The 20,815-nt window shown below is 39.6% G+C and overlaps 2 protein-coding genes across 2 annotated transcripts in view; both read left to right on the plus strand.

The window, feature by feature from the left end:
• Positions 1–20,815, plus strand: part of LOC146475751 (uncharacterized) — a 67,633-nt gene that overhangs the window by 1,572 nt on the left and 45,246 nt on the right. Inside the window, exons 4-11 of the mRNA XM_085115451.1 lie at positions 683–814; positions 1,268–1,768; positions 2,488–2,617; positions 3,314–3,459; positions 3,951–4,115; positions 4,332–5,003; positions 5,986–6,189; positions 7,289–7,591. Of these exons, the coding sequence (XP_084971577.1) occupies positions 683–814; positions 1,268–1,768; positions 2,488–2,617; positions 3,314–3,459; positions 3,951–4,115; positions 4,332–5,003; positions 5,986–6,189; positions 7,289–7,591 (2,253 nt within the window). The remainder of the gene's footprint in view (positions 1–682; positions 815–1,267; positions 1,769–2,487; positions 2,618–3,313; positions 3,460–3,950; positions 4,116–4,331; positions 5,004–5,985; positions 6,190–7,288; positions 7,592–20,815) is intronic.
• On the plus strand, positions 19,015–20,725 carry LOC146475752 (uncharacterized). The gene is made up of 2 exons (XM_085115449.1): positions 19,015–19,829; positions 20,301–20,725. Exons 1-2 carry the CDS (start codon positions 19,169–19,171, stop codon positions 20,711–20,713), a joined length of 1,074 nt encoding a protein of 357 aa, XP_084971575.1. The 5' UTR covers positions 19,015–19,168; the 3' UTR covers positions 20,714–20,725.

The raw sequence follows: 20,815 nt of genomic DNA on the forward strand, positions 1-20,815 counted from the left end.
CACTCTTGGGAGTGAGAGGGTTAAGTTAGTTTTGCCCTTTCAATTGGTCAATAGTCATATAAAAATTATAAAGCACTGCAAGGTACGTCAAACAAAAATGAACATTATTTATGCAAATCAGGAGAAGAGAAACTAATTAAAACAAAGAGTGTTAGCGGTTTTCAATAAACTTTGCTGCTTTAATAGAAACAATAAGTAGAAACAGCTCAAAAGTAAACAAAGGATTATGAAAGGGACAAATGGCAGAATCTTGAGTGCTTCCCACTGCATGTGAATGAAAAGTTTGTTTTGGCTGGTAAAATCAGACCTGTTACTAATCACTGGGCTAGTGAAATAAAAGTTAGTCTTGAGCCCTGCATTCCCCCTCTCCCACACCCATAGAAGGGATTGGAAATTTCAAGGGGGTTGGGGTGGATCTTAAAGGCCAAAAAAATTAAAGGAAAGTTTCATGAAGACAATTTGGAATTTCCAAAGGGGTAGAGATAATGATATGGAACTAGACATTCTCATAACATGTGAGTTTGATCAAGTGGTGATGTTGTTAGGAGAAATTAGATGCTTGTCATCGATGACCCCAGCTGTGTTAGCTGGATTAACAGGATTCCATTATACTGCAATAGCTATAATTTTTGAGAGGTGCTTGCTACAATCTTACTTCATCACACTTTTTTTAAAATGATAGAAACGACTGTGGCTGACACTAAACCTGATAAAGAAACAAAGGAAAGTCAGCAGGACACTAAAGGGAAGAAGAATGGAGATGAAAAAGAAGATGGAAATGTGGAGAGAGAACAGAAACAACAGAGTCAAGAAGGTTAAAATCAGATGTAGTTTTCAACCTTAAGTTTTAAGACTCATAGTACTGTAGGTTGTATTCTGTGGGATACATACAAGCCTGGACCCTTCACAGTAGCAATTCAAGGACATGTTGGGGAAGGCAGGGCAATGACGATGGAACTTTTTTTTTTCATATTTCTCACCATGAACAGCCCAACACATTCTCTTGGGAGCTAAATACAGCTGTAGTATTGAAAAAGCAGGTCCAATTTCATATAGAATCCGATCCATGTGTCATGGAGTTAGACTTTAATTTGCAAGTTTCGATATTGAAAAATTAGGTCCATAATATTCATGTATAGAATCTGATCCACAGATCAGTTAGACTTTTTCATCTTAGCCCCAAATGTTTGAACCACTAGGAAGCTTTTAGATTGTATTGGTGTTTATAGCTGCATGTAACATTAGTCACTCTTTCTGAATTTTTTAGAGGATGTACAGATTACCAACAAAACTAAAGAAAGTACAGAAACTACTAAACTTGAAAAGCCGAAACCTTCACCACCTGTAAGTGCCCCCGCTTCCATCTCAACTGAAAGGGAACAAGAAAACTTGAGTTTGGAACAATCATCACAGCCCAAGAGTGTTGCTAAGCAACAAAAAGATCAGCCATCAGCAAAGAGTCAAACTGCGCAATCAGTTGACGAAGCTCAGAGTAAACAAGCACGGCAGTTTCTTTCAAGATTCTCTGCAAATGAACCTCAAAGCAGTCAAGAAGGTCTTAATTTGATATCTTCACTAACAGACGTTGAACCACCAAAACAAACTGTTAATCAGTCTCCAACCGATGAGACTGTTTCTTCAAGAGTACAAAAGAATTCTAAAAGGAGAGGATCAGCATCATCTACTGGTACTTTGTCAGATATTATTCAAGATATCAAGATCTCCCCAAGAGAAGCAAAGATGGCAGCTGATAGCATGCCGACAAAAGGTACTCATATATAGTAGCGCTAAACAATTCAGAATAAGCCGTTGATCCAGATACATAAATGCTCTGTTAAATCTTTAAGTCCCAAATATATCCAAGATCTAATTTCTCGTTACAATATATTGTTTTTAATTATTTAAACAATATTAATTTTTGTTTCGACATTTGCTCCAAGAGCAAAAAGTGCTCATCGAGAGAGCTAACACCTTTTAAAACATCACAGAACAAGAAACAGCTTAACACAGCCAAACAGCTTAAAAAAAACAATAATTATATCTAAATTACAGTTGAGAAAAACGGTCTGATTAGGAGATATAAACAGACTGAACAGAATGATCAAATGTACAGGTCACAAGAAAAAAGGAAATGATCACTAAAGATACACATGCAAAGTCTTGATATGTAAACAAATTCTCCCTACTAGTTCTGTGAGAAATATATGTAGAACAGTAGGGAGAGTATCTGTGTTGATACTAGGACTAGGAGGGTTAAGCATCTGGGAAGGGAGGGTCTTATTTAGCTACATTCATTAAGAGGGGTTAATTAAGGCTACATGCAATTACATGTATCACAGAAAGAGGCTTGATAGCCGGAAAGAGGGAATTTTCTGAAACATGAATTTTGAACAAAATCGGTAGTGATACAAGTCATGTAGCTTTTATGGTGTGAAGCTGTCTTCCCAAATTTAAAGTTAACAAATGAAACCTTGTTTTATCTCACAGTTCAACTGGCTTTGTACCCTTTCAAGAATGGTCAGAAGCTTGACGTGATTGTCACTGAAGTTCTGAGTCCCTGGGAATTCTGGGTGCAACCTGTCGGAACTCAGCTGGATCTACTGATGGAAGAGATGTGGTAAGGGTTCAGTCACTACTAATGCTTGTAACTTTAATAAGCCTGGTTTACACACGTGGCAGAAATGCAAAATAATACGAAAATGCAAATTCAACAACATGTAAACAAACCATCTCTATAAAATAACAAAAGTGCAAGGGAAAGGAAAATTCTCTTTGTACTTGTGTTTGCTTTCTTGTGCGAACATCACTCGCACAAGCAGAAGGACCTATCCACCATCTTGGAGAACCACACTATATGTACAAATGTGCATACACGCTTGGTATTTCTAGCACTTACATTTGCATTTGTGTTACACGTAAACATTGCTTACACCTGGATTTGGGTTTGTATTTGTGTTTGATTTTCCTACCCCATTTAAGACAAGTCCACATTTTATAGCCCTGTTTAACATGTTGTTGCACTTCCAATAAATGTAATTTATTCATTAAACCAGTAACATCATCTTACCTTGTCCAAAAGCCAGAGCTGATGCTCAGTGAAGGTTTTGCAAATCCGTGAGTATTTAAGACTTTCCTTTAATAATACAATAAACTAAAAATTAGTAAAAGATTCTGTGGAAGTGTCCTTGTTAAGGTTAGTTCGGGAAGTCACCCCTTCCCCCTCCCAGGGCGAGAGGCTACTTTGCAATCTGAGGATCTGTTCGAGTAAAATCTCAACCTATTTCTGATTGCCTGTGGTGCTGTTTGATTACAGCATGCATTATGCTAAATTAGCATCTGCTGGCTACAAAGGAGGCCTTGGGACAGTTCCTACCAAGGGCGACTTCTGCTGCGCCAAATTTACACAGGACGACACATGGTACAGAGTGTTGGTAACAGCTGTAGAGGAGTCTGACAAAGGTTTGTACAGTGTTACTAAAGACAATAATTACGTTCGACAAACAAAGAACGCACTCCTAATGCAGATCGGAGTCAAGATTGTATGCAACAACGTTAATTATCATAAATGAATGGATCTTGGGACGCGTATCTGGCATCGCCCACAGATTTTGCAGGGGCGGATGACATCATCACCAACTTGGCAAAGGAGAGAGAGAGCCTGGAATCGAGATCATCGAACGCACTCCCTGATTTGTGATTATTACTACCGGTAGTATTTAAATAGTTGAAGTCGTGATGATGGGCTGATAATGGGCTGTTCTGAAGCAACTTACACGTACATGTACAGAAATTGTTTCTAACAATACTGATATACATTTGTGCTGTATCAGTAAACAAACAAATAAATAAATCAACCTTTTCAAGGATTCATTAGCTGATTAGTTATTTCTTGCCTGCTTTCACGACCAATCCATTTATCACAATAAATTAAACATTCTGTTTATTCCTAGGTCCAATGGTCTCTGTTCTCTCTGTTGATGATGGTAATCGTGAGACGGTTGGCCTTTCTCGTTTGAGGCCGCTTGAAGAGAAGTTTGTCAAGCTGCCATGTCAAGCCTTGTGCTGTGCTCTGTCCGGTGTGAGGCCTGTCAATCCTGCTCCACAAAACACTCCAGGTATACTTACGTTTTCGATGTTTTTGATAATGGTTGGCCGATACCAGGCTTTCAAAACGATCAGACACGAGTACGATATTTTACCGATTTTGATATCGATATTTTGGCGTCATTGTCCATGATTTGTTTCGTGGCATCTTCACTCAAGGTATTGCGCATGCTCCAACGAGTGGAGAAGTTTCATTTTGTTTGTTTGTTTGTTTGTTTTTTCAATAGGAATCTCATTATCAGTTTGGAGCCAAGAATCGATTGAATGGTTACGGAACTCAGTTGCCGGGAAAACACTTCGGGCATTTCCGACGAGAGTCGAAGCCAGCAAGCTCGTCATCGTCGATCTTTTCGTGCCTCCGCCGAAAAATCCTAAACAAAAGAATCCAGTTTCTTCGAGTGTGGGTAAAGGACTCCCAGCACTACAATTCAGTATCGCAGAAATGATGGTACATGTCGGGATGGCACAGAGGATTGTTCCTGCAGTTACACGCGGTGAAAAGAGCAGATCGACATGTTCCAGCCCTGCATCTGTTGGAAGCGTTGAGTCTTTGACTCGAAGTGTAAGTAGTGTTAGTATTGAAAGCAGTGTTCAAGGAGAAACATGCGCTAATAACTGTGAGGTCGCTAACGCTAGAGACGAAAGCGCTGGCACGGATAACTCTACATCTTCCAAAGACACTGTCATTCAAGGACTTCGTCAAGTTTTAGAGAAAAGTGCGGAAAGTAGCGTGGAAGTTAATAAGGAACCTTTGCCTGGAAGAAGAAATTCAAGAGATGATGTGTTTAGAGAGGAAAGCTTGAAGGATAGAGAAGTATTTAGTGCTAATTCATGCCGGTCTAATGTCGAGGGAGAGGATTGTGAAAAATCCATGGAACAACAACAAGTGATTCATAACGGTAAGTATGCTTGCTTTAATGTTTCACCGATATTAGAATCCTAGTATTCAAGTTCGGCACGATCGAATAAACGATTTTGGAGGTCAGTAGCAAATTACTGCACACCAGTATCAAAGGGAAAGATGAACAGCTAGTTTAAACAGTAGACCTGCACCTTTCAAAAGCTCTATATCCACTGGACCCTGATAACCTGCAGCTGCATTGTTTTTTGGGGTTGGGAGCATTGTTCTGTTGTTCGTTCTTTTGTCCTCTCGACCAATCATGTAAGACGTTACAAATGGTGCAGGTCGCCCCAGTTTAAAGCTATCGCGCAACGAGCAATGCGTCGTATTGGATCACGAGCGGCTGCAAAATATGGATAGGCTGCAAGACTGTTTGACATTCAATCAATCTTTTACTACATTTTCTGTCTTTCATATAAAACAGTTTAAAATGCTTGAAAAATGGCGATGCTTTATGTTTTTCCTTGTTTTGTTGTTGTTGGAGTGTATTTTGATTCCTTCATGTTCTTCCCAATTGTAATCAATAAATTTATTGTCCCATCCTGTATTAAAGGGACTATGTCACCCCAGGCGCATGTGCGCGTTGATGAGAGGCACTTTGAAATCGTTGGCCCAACTTTTTCCAAAACCGTCGGAGAGTTCGCTGAGGAAGCTGTTTTCATCGGTTTGATTTGCGTTCATCGTCGGAAAGTTTGCTGAATTTTTTGTTTACAAACGTTCTTTAGTAATTACAGAAGTTGTTTGTTGCGATATTTTGGAAAGCTTTTGCAATGACAGAAAAGCAAAAAAACCCCAACGAGTTGTATGTAAATTAGTCTAAACCGGACTCTTCTACGCATGTGCCCCAGCTGACATAGACCCTTTAAGCTGGGTTGAAACAGCCTCGGTACGTGTTTGATGGTAGAACCAAACCAACCAACGGGTGGTCCTAATGACACACACAACCCAATAGTAAATTTTCGTTCCTTTTTTTAAAGCAGGTGCCGCAATGCTCCAAGAGACCCTCCCTGTGTCAGGGCCTGAAGAATCATTCATCACAGAGCTCCCATCCACGGATGGCCCTGTGTGTCTGCAAATGCTGATGTCACATGTCGTGAGTCCAAGTGAATTTTATGTTCATCTGGTCACACCAGACGCAGGGATCCTTGATGTCATGATGGATGACTTGAACAAGTTCTATGACAGTAAGTCAATGTACACCGCATTAGGGGCACTTTATTTGCGGTAAACTGGTCCCGGATAGAAAGAAGCATTCTGATTGGTCCTCTGAAAGGTCCAAACTTTGCTATTGGGAGCGCTAGGATGGTTCACCGTGTTTTTAACCGCTTAAGCCCTAACAGTGATCAGCATGAAATTTCTCCTTGTAATATCAATGGTTATTCAACCCCTGAAGTCACGAGAATTAAGGATATGATAACCTAAGGTGAATTTTCTTGATATTTTAATCAGTTCTCCCTAGTACTTTATTAGGAAGGTATGGGGACTAGATAGGAGAATTTGTTCTTTGGTATAAAGAGGTTAAAGGATCAATAACTGTTCAGAAGAAAGCTGTTACATGTGAAGTCTAATGTTACTGGGTGCCGGCCTATAATGTTTTGGTAAAAGGATTGCGAAAGTGGCAGTAAAAATCTTCTTGTACAGTGGCGTGCGCTTGCTAATAGGGAAATGCATCGCTGTAGAAAAAAATTGTGAAAACGAAAAAAGCAACAAACGAAAACCTTTAATCAAAACCTTTCAAAGCAGCCTCTTCAGTCCGTAATTGAAAAATGTTGGTCTTGTTCTGTTTTTACACGTTTATAGACCTCACTTTTGACTCGGTGCATAAACTTTTCTAGATTACTAAACAGCGACACTTTCCGTCAAAATTATTCCCCGTTGAGTTTTACTCTATTTTTTCCCCGTGAACTGGGGCCCGTTTCTCGAAAGTCCCGGTAACTTACCGGGCCCGATAAGCGTGTTTGGTAATAAATGTTTCTTAACAGAAGTCAATTTTTGTTAGCTTTGAATACTAAATTTTAAAATCTTATAATTCTATGAAAACATTGGCCAAGTACCATGTCTGTGTAATTGGCGAAAAAACATTTAAAAATACACTTATCGAGCCCGGTAAGTTACCGGGACTTTCGAGAAACGGGCCCCTGAACCCAAAAATTAAACTGCGCAAAACGTTGTTTTGTCATTTTCTGTCTTGCTGTTTAAACTGTAAGGCAGACACTTATTTTCGGTTTAATTATCTTAGCAGATATTGATTTTACTCTCTCCCCCCCCCCCCCCCACCCACAGGTGACCCATTCCCTGAAATTTGCGGGCCAAGTTACCAACCCCAGCTCGGCGACTACTGCTGTGCTCGGTTCAGTGAGGACGGGAGATGGTACCGTGGCCTGGTGGCTAGTTTGCGCCGTACAGTAGAGGAGAAAGAAGGGCTGGAAAATGGTGTATTGGACGTACAAGTGTTTCATGTTGACTTTGGCAGTTCAGAGTGGGTTTCTCTTGGAAATGTGAAGCCGCTTGTAGCTAAGTTTGTATCACTGCCTGGGCAAGTTGTGAGATGTCGGCTGGCAAATCTCAAGCCTGAAGTCCTTGAAGGTTAGTGTCCTAATGATGTTAGTTGAGGGCTTTATATAAATGCTTTTTTTCGTGATAAAATGGCAGCTAAGGTAACCGCATCCGTGAACGACGTAATGTAATGAACGCAACTAAACGCGTAACAAAGCAGGCGGCACTAAACGACAAGAACATGAAAGCGGAACCAAGCGATCAAGTTAGAATTATAGTTGAACGGGTAACCACAAGCTGATTTGGACTCTTCTAAATGCTCTGACTCCCATACTGTACGGTCTACTACCAGTGGCTCAGTAGAAAACTGGTTTATGCGAGACTAACCGGTAACCCGCACCAAACAAGGGACTTCTTAACGACATAAGGGAACAAATAAGCTCGCTGACTAATCACTGTTTTCACTTTTCTGGGCCAAAAACATTGCATTGGCCAATTAGGCTAATGAACAGAGGTGTTTTCTTCAGAACCATTATAACTAGAAAACTTGGATTTTAGTACGACCACGAATTCGAGTTGGCTTCAAGTTTTTCATTAGCGAACTACTTAGAAGAGATATATCCGAAAAAGCTTCATTTTACTCTTTGTGAACGACGAACTTGATGCAGTTATTTTGAGTGATGATAGCTAAGCACTTTTGTGATTCCAAAAAGACGAGATCAACTGCGTTTTTTGCACTTGTTTTCACCACTACGCCGGTCTCGTAATGATGTCACCGACGAAAGTACGATCAAACGAAGCATTTCCCATTTACTATAAACTTCGGCTTCTTCAGCTATCTTCATACTAGCATTTGCAAACAATACTGCGTACTTCTCAGTCTCGCTTTATTACTGCGAAACATTTTCTACACGGCCGATTTTCACTCAAGTTAGAGACACAACATTTTGACAATGCGAGTGTTCTCTTTGATAAATCATGTCATATACTCGTAGATTGTAGGTAAAGCGGCTAAATTTCTAAAATTTTCAAGTTTCGCAGGCAAAAGTGAGGTCAATGAGGCGGGGAGGGGCGTGCCGAGACACATATTGAGGGTAACCCTCCCCTGGATCCGGACCTCAACATATAGTAAGGATCAATTCACCTATTTATAATGATGAGAGTTGGTGCTGTTGCCATTATGGTATAAACGGCTGACCGGAGCTGCAGCCTCTTGACACTTACGCATGCGCTTTCGGCATGTATTTCGGAAGAATGGAAATTTGTACTTGTTTGAAGGAAACTTCGTCTCAGTCTTGTTTATTTTCAATCTCTCCAAACTTATATGTTCGTGTTATCGACTAATTAGGCATGAGACACGTTTCTGTGTTATAACTGAATGACGCTAATCCATGTTCTGTGCTAAGACTTATTATAACTTGCCTCGTAAATTTTCTTGCGTTATGTACTTGATAAAGGTCAGAAAAATTTTCCGATTTGAACTTATGAATCTATACCGTGCTACCCTTATAGCATGTGGTTGTCCTTGGCCACTTGTTTGGTTCTTACTGTAGATTTGGCACATACTTGCGTGCCTTCGTGGTGAAACTAAAATTCATTTGATATGTTTGTGTCAAAGGGTGAGGTATGGCTCGTTTAAAATATCTTGTCCATTACCAACCTTCTGTCATAAAGATTTGTTTATGAACAGACCTGCCAGCGAAAATCGTTTGTGGCTAAATTTGAAAAGCGAACCTTTTAAGACAAGGCAACAATTTTAACGAAGTTTGATCCTCTTAAGTAAATGTTATAACCCCTACTTGTCTATATTCATGTATGCAACTCATAACATTGCTCGAATTTATGCTAAGTAAAACACGAACTGTTTTAGAAGAAGCAAGGAAATCTATTTTAGTTTGATGTAAAATGATAGACGAATGAACATCGGTCGAAGTCTGAGGGGGAAGAGTGTGGGAAGGATGAAAACAGAAGCTGAGATCTGAAACCTTATATCCAGCCCTATTTAATATTCGAAGCAGAAATATGTAAATTCTTGATGACATTTTGTCTGAAGAGGGGAAACCCCCTACTTATGACGTCATTTTTGTGTCACAACATTTTGCTACTTAAAGGTGGTGAAAAATACGGATTTTTTGTATCGAAATCGTTCTTTGAATCAATGGCGGTTTAAATTTGGTTACTGAAACGCACTGTTACCGTCTGTACATGCACGTATATTAAAGATTTCCTGATCAAACTCATCACTGAATATCACTCCTTGTTCACAGTTGTGTTCGGTGAAGCGAACATCTGGTGTTGTACCTGTCTGTTTTCATGCATACAATTAAAAAATTGCTTGAACGTTAACTTAGGAAAAAAAGGTAAATTTTGGATGATAAGAAGAAAGAAAATATTTTTTTTTTGGTGCATTAAAATTATTGACGATGAATATCGTCCGCATATAAGGAACAGTGGACGATGAAAATAAAGAAACTGAAAATTTTATTATTCTACTCGGCGGAAATATGTAAATTCTTGTTGACATTTTCTCTGAAACAAGAAGAAACCCTACTTGACATCCATTTATGATGTCACCTTTGTGGTGAGAATGGTAGAAAAGATGCTAGCGTGTACAGTGGAACATCGATTTAACGAAGCAACGAAAATTAAAAATCCTGCACTTTAAAACCGATATATCGACGTTTGGCGAAATCAGAAGATGTTTGAATGGAAATGGTGTTTTGAAAGAATATTTGTCAAAAAAGTACTTCAGAAATCAAAGTAAACAAATTATAATTAATAGGACGATGTAGTCTTTCTGTTAAAACTCATCACGCACTACTTGAACATTTTCCTCGAGGCTTTTACAAATGTGTGAAACAGTAAGGCTATGTGTTTACTAGCAATACAAACTGTTTGAAACACAAACGTGAACACAAGCATCACAAACATGTTGATCATTAGGGCCATTTATACGGGAGAAAATAAGACGCGTCTTATCCAAGACGCGTCTCAAATAAGACGCGAGCTGATCGTATAAATGGCACAAAATAAGCGTTCGTGTCTTATTTTAGACGCGACTAAAATAAGACGCGTCCAACTCTGGAACAGGAGCTTGAGCTGTTCTTGTCTTGGTCGCGTCTTAAATAAGACGTGAACTTCCTCGTATAAATGGTACACGCGTCTTAAATAAGACGTGAACTACAAATGAGCATGCGTAAGAGCGAGTGACGCGTCATGACACACGTCACTGACCGCTCTCAGCTCCTCAAAATGGCTTCGCAGTGTTCACAGTCCGCTTTGCAGTGTTCAACACCGGCAGCAAAAAAGAAATACGTGGACTACCACGGAAGAGAAGGAGTTTCTGCTTATTTGCAAAGAGAGGGCAATTGCCAAAGAGCTGGACAATTGTGTTACAGGCGCCGGTGTAAGTTACTTCTGTTGTCACTCTTGTTTACATTCAACGTTTATCCTTTCGCAATTGGTACAGATGAAAAGTTGTTGCAAATCATTTCTAATTAGCATGGTTGCTAATGGTAACGTCGCATGTAAACGAGGCTGTATCAAAAATAAGACGCGGGTCGTTTATACGTGATTTTCATGTCTTACGCAGGACGCGATCGTATAAACGGTACAGTTCGCGTCTTATTTAAGACGCGTCTTAAATACGACGCGTCTTATTTTCTCCCGTATAAATGGCCCTATTGTGGAAGCGTGCCGCCTACTGCCCGTTTGTTAGGATTTGTACGGCAATTAATGGCGAGAGCTGTGTGCGATTGTTTGCATGACGCGAGCAGCGCGCGCTACATGCAGAACTCGCACACGCTAGCGGTAAGGAAAAGTTGCACCGTCTTGATCGGCCTGTAAAGACTCTTGTGCTCTCGCATATATGCTTGTATGGCCACATGTAGGTAAAACCAGGTTGAACCTGAGAAGTAATATCCGCTTGTAGCTAAGTTTGTATCACTGTCGGGTAAGTTGTGAGATGTCGGCTAGCAAATCTCAAGCCTGGAGTCTTTGAAGGTTGATATGTGTTAGATGAGGGCTTCACCGATAAAATGCCAAACAATGTGATAAAATGGCAACTAAAGTAACCACATCTTTCCGTGAACAACGTATTGTAGTGAACACATTGGGATGCGCCACAAAGAAGCCGCACTTTTTAAACGACAAGTACATGAAAGCAGGACCAAGCGATCAAGTTAGAATAGACCTTTCTCCAAAATGGCGACCGAAAATTCAAATAAGTTTAAATTGAAAACGTATACCAGCACTAGAAAGAGCACTTTTACTTTGGTAACCCTGCAAAGTTTCAGCATATCAGGTGTAATATCAGCTGAGAAAATGGAAGTTGAAAAATGAAAAATTTACAGACGTTTGTATGACTGGGGGTATGAGTCATACAAACATCTGTAAGTTTGTCAAATTTCATCTTACATTTCCTAAGCTGATATAACACCTAATATGCTGAAACTTTGCAAGGTTACTAAAGCAAAGGTGCTCTTTCCAGTGCTGATATCAGTTTTTCATTCATTTCAATTTTAACTCATTCAAATCTGTTGCCGCCATTTTGGAGAAGGGTCTATTAAAGCTGATCGGGTAATTCCAGAAATGACTTCGACTCTGCTATTGTACGGACAACTAGTCTACTACCAATAGCTAAATAGAAAACTGGTTTGCGCGAAACTAACCGGTAATCCGCACCAAACAAAAGACTTATTAACGACAGAAGAAAACACATTAGAGACCAATCACTGTTTTCACTTTTCTGGGCCAATGACATTGGTCTATAAGGCTAATGACCAGAGGCATTTCCATTATAACTAGAAAACTTTAGATTTTAGTACGACCACGAATTCGAGATTTGACTTCAAGTTTTTCAGTAGCGGAATTCTAAGAACAGATAAATCACAGGAACTTTCATTTTACTCTTTGTGAACGACGAACTTGATGCAGTTCTTTTGAGTGATGATAGCTAAGCACTTTTGTGATTCCAAAAAGACGAGATCACCTGCGTTTTTTGCATTTGTTTTCACCACTACGTCGTTCTCTCAATGATGTCACCGACGGTAGTACGATCCAACGAAGCATTTCCCATTTACTATAAACTTCGGCTTCTTCAGCTATCTTCTCATACTAGCATCTGCAAACAATACTGCGTACTTCTCAGTCTCATACATTTCTTTACCCGGCCGATTTTCACTTGCGTTGGAGACACAACATTTTCAAAATCCGAATGTTTTCTTCGATAAACATTTCATATACTCGTAGATTATCAGTAAAGCGGCTAAATTTCTAAAACTTTCAAGTTTCGTAGGCAAAAGTGAGGTCAATGAGGCGGGGAGGGGCGTGCCGAGACACATAATGAGGGTAACCCTCCCCTGGATCCGGACCTCAACATATAGTAAGGATCAATTCACCTATTTATAATGATGCGAGTTGGCGCTGTTGCCATTATGGTATAGACGGCTGACCGGAGCTGCAGCCTCTTGATACTTACGCATGCGCTTTCGGCATGTATTTCGTAAGAATGGAAATTTGTACTTGTTTGAAGGAAATTTCGGCACAGTCTTGGATATTTTTAATCTTTCCAAACTTATATGTTTGTGTTTTCGTTTCATTAAGGAATGAGACACCTTTCTGTGTTGTAACTGAATGACGCGAATCCATGTTCTGTGCTAAGACTTATTATAACTTCCCTCGTAGATATGTACTTGATAAAGGTCAGAAAAATTTTCCGATTTGAAAAGATGAACCTATACATTGCTACCCTTACATGTACTTGTCCTTGGCCGGTTCGTTTGCAATTATTTTACTGTCCAGTTGGCAAATAATTGCTTGCCTTGGGGGTGAAACAAGCTAAATTAATTTGATATGTTTGTGTCAAAGGGTGACGTATGTTTCGTTTAAAATATCTTGTCGCTTTAGATTACGAACGTTCGGTTATAAGATTTGTTTATGAGTAGAGCTGCCGGCGAAATGTTTGTGGCTAAAATTGAACAGCGAAAAATTGTGAGACAAGGCTACAAGTTTAACGAATTTTGATCCTCTTAAGTAAATGTTATAACCCATACGTGTCTATATTCATGTATGCAACTCATAATATTCGGGTAATATTGCTTGAATTTATGCTAAGTAGAAAGGGAAAATTTTTTGGAAGAAGCAAGGAAATCTATTTTAGTTTTGATGTAAAATGATAGACGAATGAACATCGGTCGAAGTCTGAGGGGGAAGAGTGTGGGAAGGATGAAAATAGAAGAACTGAAACCTTGTATCCAACTCTGTTATTCGACGCGGAAATATGTAAATTATTGATGACATTTTGTCTGAAGCGGGGAAACCCCCTACTTATGACGTCACTTTTGTGTCACAACATTATGGTACATAAACGTGGTGAAAAATACAGATTTTTCTATCGAAATCGTTCTTTGAGTCAATGGCGGTTTAAATTTGATTTCTGAAACGCACTGTTACCGTCTGTACATGCATGTATATTAAAGATTTCCTGATCAAACTCATCACTGAATGTCATTCCTTGTTCACAGTTGTGTTCGGTGAAGCAAACATCTGGTGTTGTACCTGTCTGTTTTCATGCATGCAATTAAAAAATTGCTTGAACTTTAACATCGGAAAAAGCGAGAAATTTTGGAAAGGAGCAAGAAAATCAAAATTTTTTGGTGAATTAAAATTATAGACAATGAATATCGTACGCACGGAGGGAACAGTGGATGATGAAAAAATTTTTTTTTAATTATTCTGAGCGGAAATATGTAAATTCTTGTTGACATTTTATCTGAAACGGGAAAAAACCCTACTTGACATCCATTTATGATTTCACCTTTGTGGTGACAATGGTAGAAAAGATGCTAGCGTGTACAGTGGAACCTCGATTTAACGAAGTGCCCAGGGACAACGAAAATTGGTTCGTGATATCGAGGGTTCGTTATATCAAGGTTCTGTTCCATTGATACATTTTAAAAGGCCGGGTTGGAAAATATCGTTCGTTTTACTGAGAACTTCGTCAAATAGAATGTCGTTAAATCGAGGTCCACTGCGAAATCAGACGATGTTTGAATGAAAATCCTTTTTTTTGAAATAATATTTGTTAAATTTGATTTCTGAAATACTTTAACAGGACGATGTAGTGTTGCTGTTAAAACTCATCACGGACTACATGCACTTCTCTGAAAATTTTCCTTGAGGCTTGTGCAAATATGTGAAACAGTAAGGCTATGTTCTTACTGGCAATACAAATTGTTTGAAACACAAACGGAATTACAAGCATCACAAACATATTGATCATTGTGAAAGCGCTGTCGTTCCAGAGGATTTGTACGGCAATCGTAGGTAATGAGAATTTAAAGAGTATAAAATCGACGCTGTTAAGAGAGTTTCAACCGCGACGTTCCAGTAATGTTGCCTTCTTCAGGGTACAAAACTATACCGTTAAAAAGTATCGTTAACGGTATAGTTCGAGAACTATTTTCTTATGCAATGGCATCTTTTAGCTGAAAGTAAGTCTCTTGGCTCGATAAACGTTAATCTGAGCAAAAGAAAAATTCATCCTGAAAGCAAAAGATGAGGTCAATGAGCGGGGAGGGGTGGGAATCAACTGATATGGAGTAGTAGATAACCCTCCCCAAATCCGGACCTCGAGGATAGTGAGGTTTGATTCACCTATTTATAATGATCGGAGTTTGTCATGCTTTCCATGTGGGACATCACTGTTTTTATTTTTTCTTTTCACCTTGTCACGCATGCGCTTTACTTAGCGTCGCTTATAATTGTTGTACTGTAGTTATGACCGCATTTGACATTCCGCTTTGTCATTTTTCGACAGTTTTATTCCGGGTGAATTAATGCTTATTTTTTCTTGTAAATAAATACTACACCGCCTTGTTAAACTGAGATTGAGAGTAGAATTTTGCTTCAGAAAGGTCCTTACTGGATATTTTCATTCTCCTAGAATCCCATGCATTAAATATGTATATCAGCGCCGAAGGGAAGTACTTCCTAAAAATTTCTTTTGAATTTATGCGCAGACTCCTAATAAAAACCACCGCTGGAAAGGATATTCAGTGGCTATGAGATGAATAGTTACACTTCGCTAACTTTAGAATTTCCTTGAGGGACCCTAAAAACAAAACCCTCTTAGGCCCGGTTCATACGTCGAACTTTACATGAGCCGAACCTAATACCTATTAAGGTCGACCGAAATAATTAAGTTCGGCAGTTGATTCAGACGTCGAACCTAACTGAAGTCGAACTTAATTAAAGCTAAGGTGAGAAAGTAGATTTTCGTGGTCAGCGGCTGTTGTTTTTACTCAACAAGATTCAAAATGGCGGGAAAGATGAATTCGCTTGTTTGGTAAAATAATAAAGATAGGGCAAACACGGCTCCTACTGGGCGAGATAGGAAGAATATGACCTTCAAAGCTAATTTGCTCTTACGAGTACGTCTTTTAAAGATCTCCCTTTTCTGTACGAAAGTAAGGAAGGGTCTTTGTAGATCTCCCTTAGCAGAGGCTGATTTTCTATCAAGTGTCATTTACCAGGAGCCATAATCACGGATGGAGACCGTAACGAGATACCATTTTGACTTGTGAGCTTGTCCCCATGTGTTGTACCAAAAAAAGTCTATTTTTAGAAAAAAAATGCGCCATACGCGCGTGCGCGCACGCGTGTAAACGGCCAGGATCGCGCGTGGAGAAATTGAAATTTTTTTCTTCCCGTTCAAAATCACTTCCAAATTTTAAAATTCTGCCAGGGAATATATCCTCAGTGTCCACATTTAAGGAATTAGACTCTCACAAAAGAAAAGGTAACAATTGAAAGAAGACGGGAAAAGTTGGAATAAGCGGCCTATTGATCATATGACTCTCACAGTAAAGTCAAAAAGGCGCCAAAACGGTGGCGCTGCGTGCGTTGCTACTGTTGAATGAATGAAAAAAGCTTACACTCCACTGACATGTACTCAGACAGGTAAAGAATTTTTTGTCTTTAGTGAATTTTTCTCAGCTGCTTCCCGTGGCACATATAAGGTAGAAGCCCCACGCAAATTTGCGTGTATTCACGCGGGTTTATGACGTGAGGGGTGGGGGGCAATTTCTTCTAAAAATAGATTTTTTTGGTACAACTCACGGGGACGCGTGGACCCCACGTTTACGATCTTCATCCCTGATTATGGCTCCTGTATTTACTCATCTGAATTGTTTTAGGTTAGGTACAGAAGGGTGATATTCCATAACAAAGCTCAAAATGTTTTTGCGGGTTTTTAGTTTGTTTTGTAGTGTCGACATTCTTTCGCGGAATTTGACTTCTGAAAGAGTTTTATTTATAAGATCATCGAGGCAACCTCTGTTGCGTAATCTCTGTTTGAATAGAGTAATGTTTTCTTCAAATGTTGTTTTTGAAGATTTTGTTCTGAGAAGTCTTGACGCTTCGCCTTTGATAGAGCCTGTATTGGAAAGTTTCTGTCGGTTTGAAGTGCGTGTGCACTTCAAGAATAAATTCTTTTTTTTTTTTTTAATCTTTCGCGTCTCAGACAAGTATATTCAGTTGTTTCGAAACAAGAAGAACAAGCACATTCCTCTTTTCCCGCCATCTTGCATTGTTGAGAATGAAGTCCTTTGCGCACATGCCAAGTCGAGGGAATGCACAGACCTCTGGGATAGATATAATTTATATAATTTATACGTAACGTATGCATTTGGTTCGGCACATGAAAAGTTCGACGTCTGAATCGAAGTCGAACTTTTGCCGTTCTATTCGACTGGCGCAGTCGAATAGAACGGCGGGTCGACCCAAATACAAATCTGTCGATCCTAACTGATTCATACGTCGATCTTTACATGCGCCGAACCAAATGATTAGGTTCGGCTCATGTAAAGTTCGACGTATGAACCGGGCCTTATACAGCAGCGATTGAGAACCACAGGAAAGTAATTCTTGCTGGACGGACTTTCATCTACCCACCAAACAGTGTCATCCATACATAAAATAATTTCGCTTCATTCAGCGAACTTAAAAATTAATCTGCTCCCGTCTAATTGCCTGGCGAATGGTTTTGTAAACCATCGATTATAAATGGAGCCAGCATTAAGATTTTAAAGGAGTAAAAACCCGATGAGTTTATTTTTGAAAACAAACGATTTCCCGAAAGGAAACAAAGATGAAATACCGTCGGATTTTTTTATAAAGTACCAAGTAAAAAAAGCTGAAGATTTGTTTACTTTGGAAAGGGAATATTTTTAAAAATATTGAGCTGTATTTCTTCACGGGGGAAATCCCCGATATCTGAAATCAATAATTTGTGATCCCAAATGTTTTCCATATCCTTTAGGGATAATTAACCAAGGTTGGAATCAATCGGTCTATAGAGAAGTAGATGACCTTACCCAAGTCCAGGATATGTTCACTTGACCTGTTTATACTGATCTAAATTGCCTAGGCTTTGTCTTTAGCATATCGTTGGTGGTGAATGTTTTTAAGGAAGGACGTCGGTAATTCGAAGATTTACGGCAATCTGGGTAAACGAAAATTGTATTGAATGGATCACACGACCGTCTTGGATAGACTCAGTACATTTCGGGTTTTGGAATTTTGGAAGTTCGAGTTATGAGTAATTTTAAAAATTTGAGATCAGTTCTTACTAAAGGCTTCTTTTCATGCCATTACTGCCATTTCTTGATGAGAAAAGTACTTAATTATCCCTTAGTAGGCTTTACATTACCCAAGCAGAGAGGGTAACATTTCTCATGTTATAGTCGCAATGTCACTGCGAGCCATTTTCTCCTATGATCACAGCGTACGGTTAGCACTTTTTGAGCACCATGGTGATTGTGTTAGTTTCAAGTTAAGTTCAATTGGAGTTCGACTAATTGAAGAGCTGAGAGCATAACCGTCTTCTGCCGAATTCTTGGTTGATTTTGTGTTTCTTCCAAAGGAGCTTGATTTTTCGCGTGTGGCATTTAATTTAATCAAAGAACAGCCCTCTGTTTTTTCGTGCTGCAAAGCGTCTTTTTTCGCTGACTCAATATTTTGTCCTCGTTTTTCCTGGAAACTAAGCGTAAACCAGTGAATAACGAGTAACCAACTTTTTAATTTCATTCTACTGCTAAAATAAGCCAACTTCAACACCATGTATGTTATTTCACCGATAATACTGAGTAATGAATTAGATAGAACAAGTGAATTGACAGCTATACTCGTACTATAGCATTTGCAAATACTATTGCGTACTTCTGTCCCTTACTGTGACACGGCCGAATTTCACTCGCGTTGGAGACACAACATTTTCAAATTGCGAGTGTTCTCTTCGATAAACATGTCATAGACTCGTAGATTGTAAGTAAAGCGGCTAAATTGCTAAAATTTTCAAGTTTCGCAGGCAAAAGTGAGGTCATTGAGGCGGGGAGGGGCGTGCCGAGACACATATTGAGGGTAACCCTCCCCTAGATCCGGACCTCAACATATAGTAAGGATCAATTTACCTATTTATAATGATGAGAGTTGGCGTTGTTGCCATTAGGGAACTTAAGCACCGACGACGAATTGGACGACGACGACGCTTCATACCCGAGAAGGACTGGACCAAGGGTTTCGTTTTCGGCGGGAAAACTGAAAGTTAAGCAGACGACCTTTCGGAGAGTCAACGGCACTTCCACTCACGATAGTTTTGGCTTGTCTATGGCGTTCAAAGACTTTCGCAATTTGCTTGTAATCAGCCACGATGATGGCTTAATTGATGATGAAGAATTTATTATACTTCATGATCTTTATTCTTCGAGAGACCCTGATTTTCCGTACGATGTTTATGCACCTTTTGACCTTGACGAGATCGATGAATCTGAAAGTGTAGCAGAGTTTCGTTTTCGCAAACGAGACGTGCGAGCATTGGCAGAGGTTCTACGGATTCCAGACACCATAATCTGTGAGCAACGCTCCGTTTGTGACGGCATTGAAGGCCTATGCATGCTGCTCAAGCGAATGTCGTACCCTTGTAGGTATGGCGATATGATTCACAGATTTGCTAAACCTGTACCAGTTCTAAGTATGATTACCAACCAAATGCTTGACTACATTTACAATACCCATGGACACAAGGTACTGCACTGGAATCATGAAATTCTTAGTCCTGCAAACCTCCAGACCTACGTTGATGCTATAACAGCTAAGGGAGCTCCCTTGGACAACTGTTTTGGGTTCATAGATGGCACCGTTAGACCCATTTCACGGCCTGGAGAGCACCAACGAATTCTTTACAATGGCCACAAGCGGGTTCACGCCCTTAAGTTTCAAAGCGTGGCTCTACCAAATGGTTTGATAGCAAACTTATATGGTCCAATTGGTAAGTTATAAAATAATTAAGAAGTACAAAATATTGACAGACTGTTCTGGGCAGTGTCTTACAAAGGCTACTTGTTACTTTGTTTATTAAACAACTGTCATGTGGGGTCCTCACTTACCTTTCACTCTTCACCCAGATGTGAGGCAATGCTTTAAGGCATGCTCCTGTTGCTTTTTAAAGTTATTTCCATTAAAAATCTTATGAAGCCTCCCACCTCTAGGGCACAAACATTCCACAAGTCCCCAATACTCCCCTACCTAAGCCCCACGCCCCCCACCCGCACCCTACCCTCAGGAAAGTGGTTGACATTTTCGCTCCCTATGGGTGATAAAATGTGGTGCATGAAGTCACTCTCAAACCCTAATCCTTGTCCAGTTCCTTCCTAACTAAAATATACATGAATGCAGCTCCTATTTATAAATTATTTTATCAATTAGCTAATAATAATGTTTTTTGGTGTGTGTGTTTTAGAAGGAAGGAAGCATGACGCAGGCATGCTAGCTGACTCAGGGCTGCTTCATGACTTGGAGCAGTTTGCGTTTAATCCAGCAGGCCAGCCACTCTGTGTGTACGGTGACCCGGCTTATCCACTAAGGATACACCTTCAAGGCCCTTTCAAGTATGGTGTTCTAACTCCTCAAATGGAGGAATACAATGGCAAAATGAGTGCTGTTAGGAGCTCGGTCGAATGGCTATTTGGTGACATTATTAACTCTTTTAAATTTAACGACTTCAAAAAAAATTTGAAAATCTTTTTAAACAATGTTGGGAAAATGTATGTGGTTTCTGTCATACTTCGAAATGCATTGACATGTTTCTATGGAAACCTGACTTCAACTTATTTTGATCTCAGACCACCAAGACTTGAAGACTATTTTGCTTAGGAGTGAACAGGTTCCAACGACTTGTGGCTTGTAATATCTTATATATGAAAGCTGTGCAGCCAAACGTACATGCAGTTCAGAAAAATGCTTATGAAGTGATGG

The sequence above is a fragment of the Pavona decussata genome, unplaced genomic scaffold, assembly GCF_977016875.1.
Source record: "Pavona decussata unplaced genomic scaffold, jaPavDecu1.1 SCAFFOLD_83, whole genome shotgun sequence".
NCBI lineage: Eukaryota > Metazoa > Cnidaria > Anthozoa > Scleractinia > Agariciidae > Pavona > Pavona decussata.

Excerpts from the sequence above, each read along its gene's own strand:
- LOC146475752 (XM_085115449.1), top strand. The coding sequence starts at position 19,169 with ATGGCGTTCAAAGACTTTCGCAATTTGCTTGTAATCAGCCACGATGAT. Across the intron at positions 19,830-20,300 it reads AAACTTATATGGTCCAATTG|AAGGAAGGAAGCATGACGCA; the intron begins GTAAGTTATAAA and ends TGTGTGTTTTAG.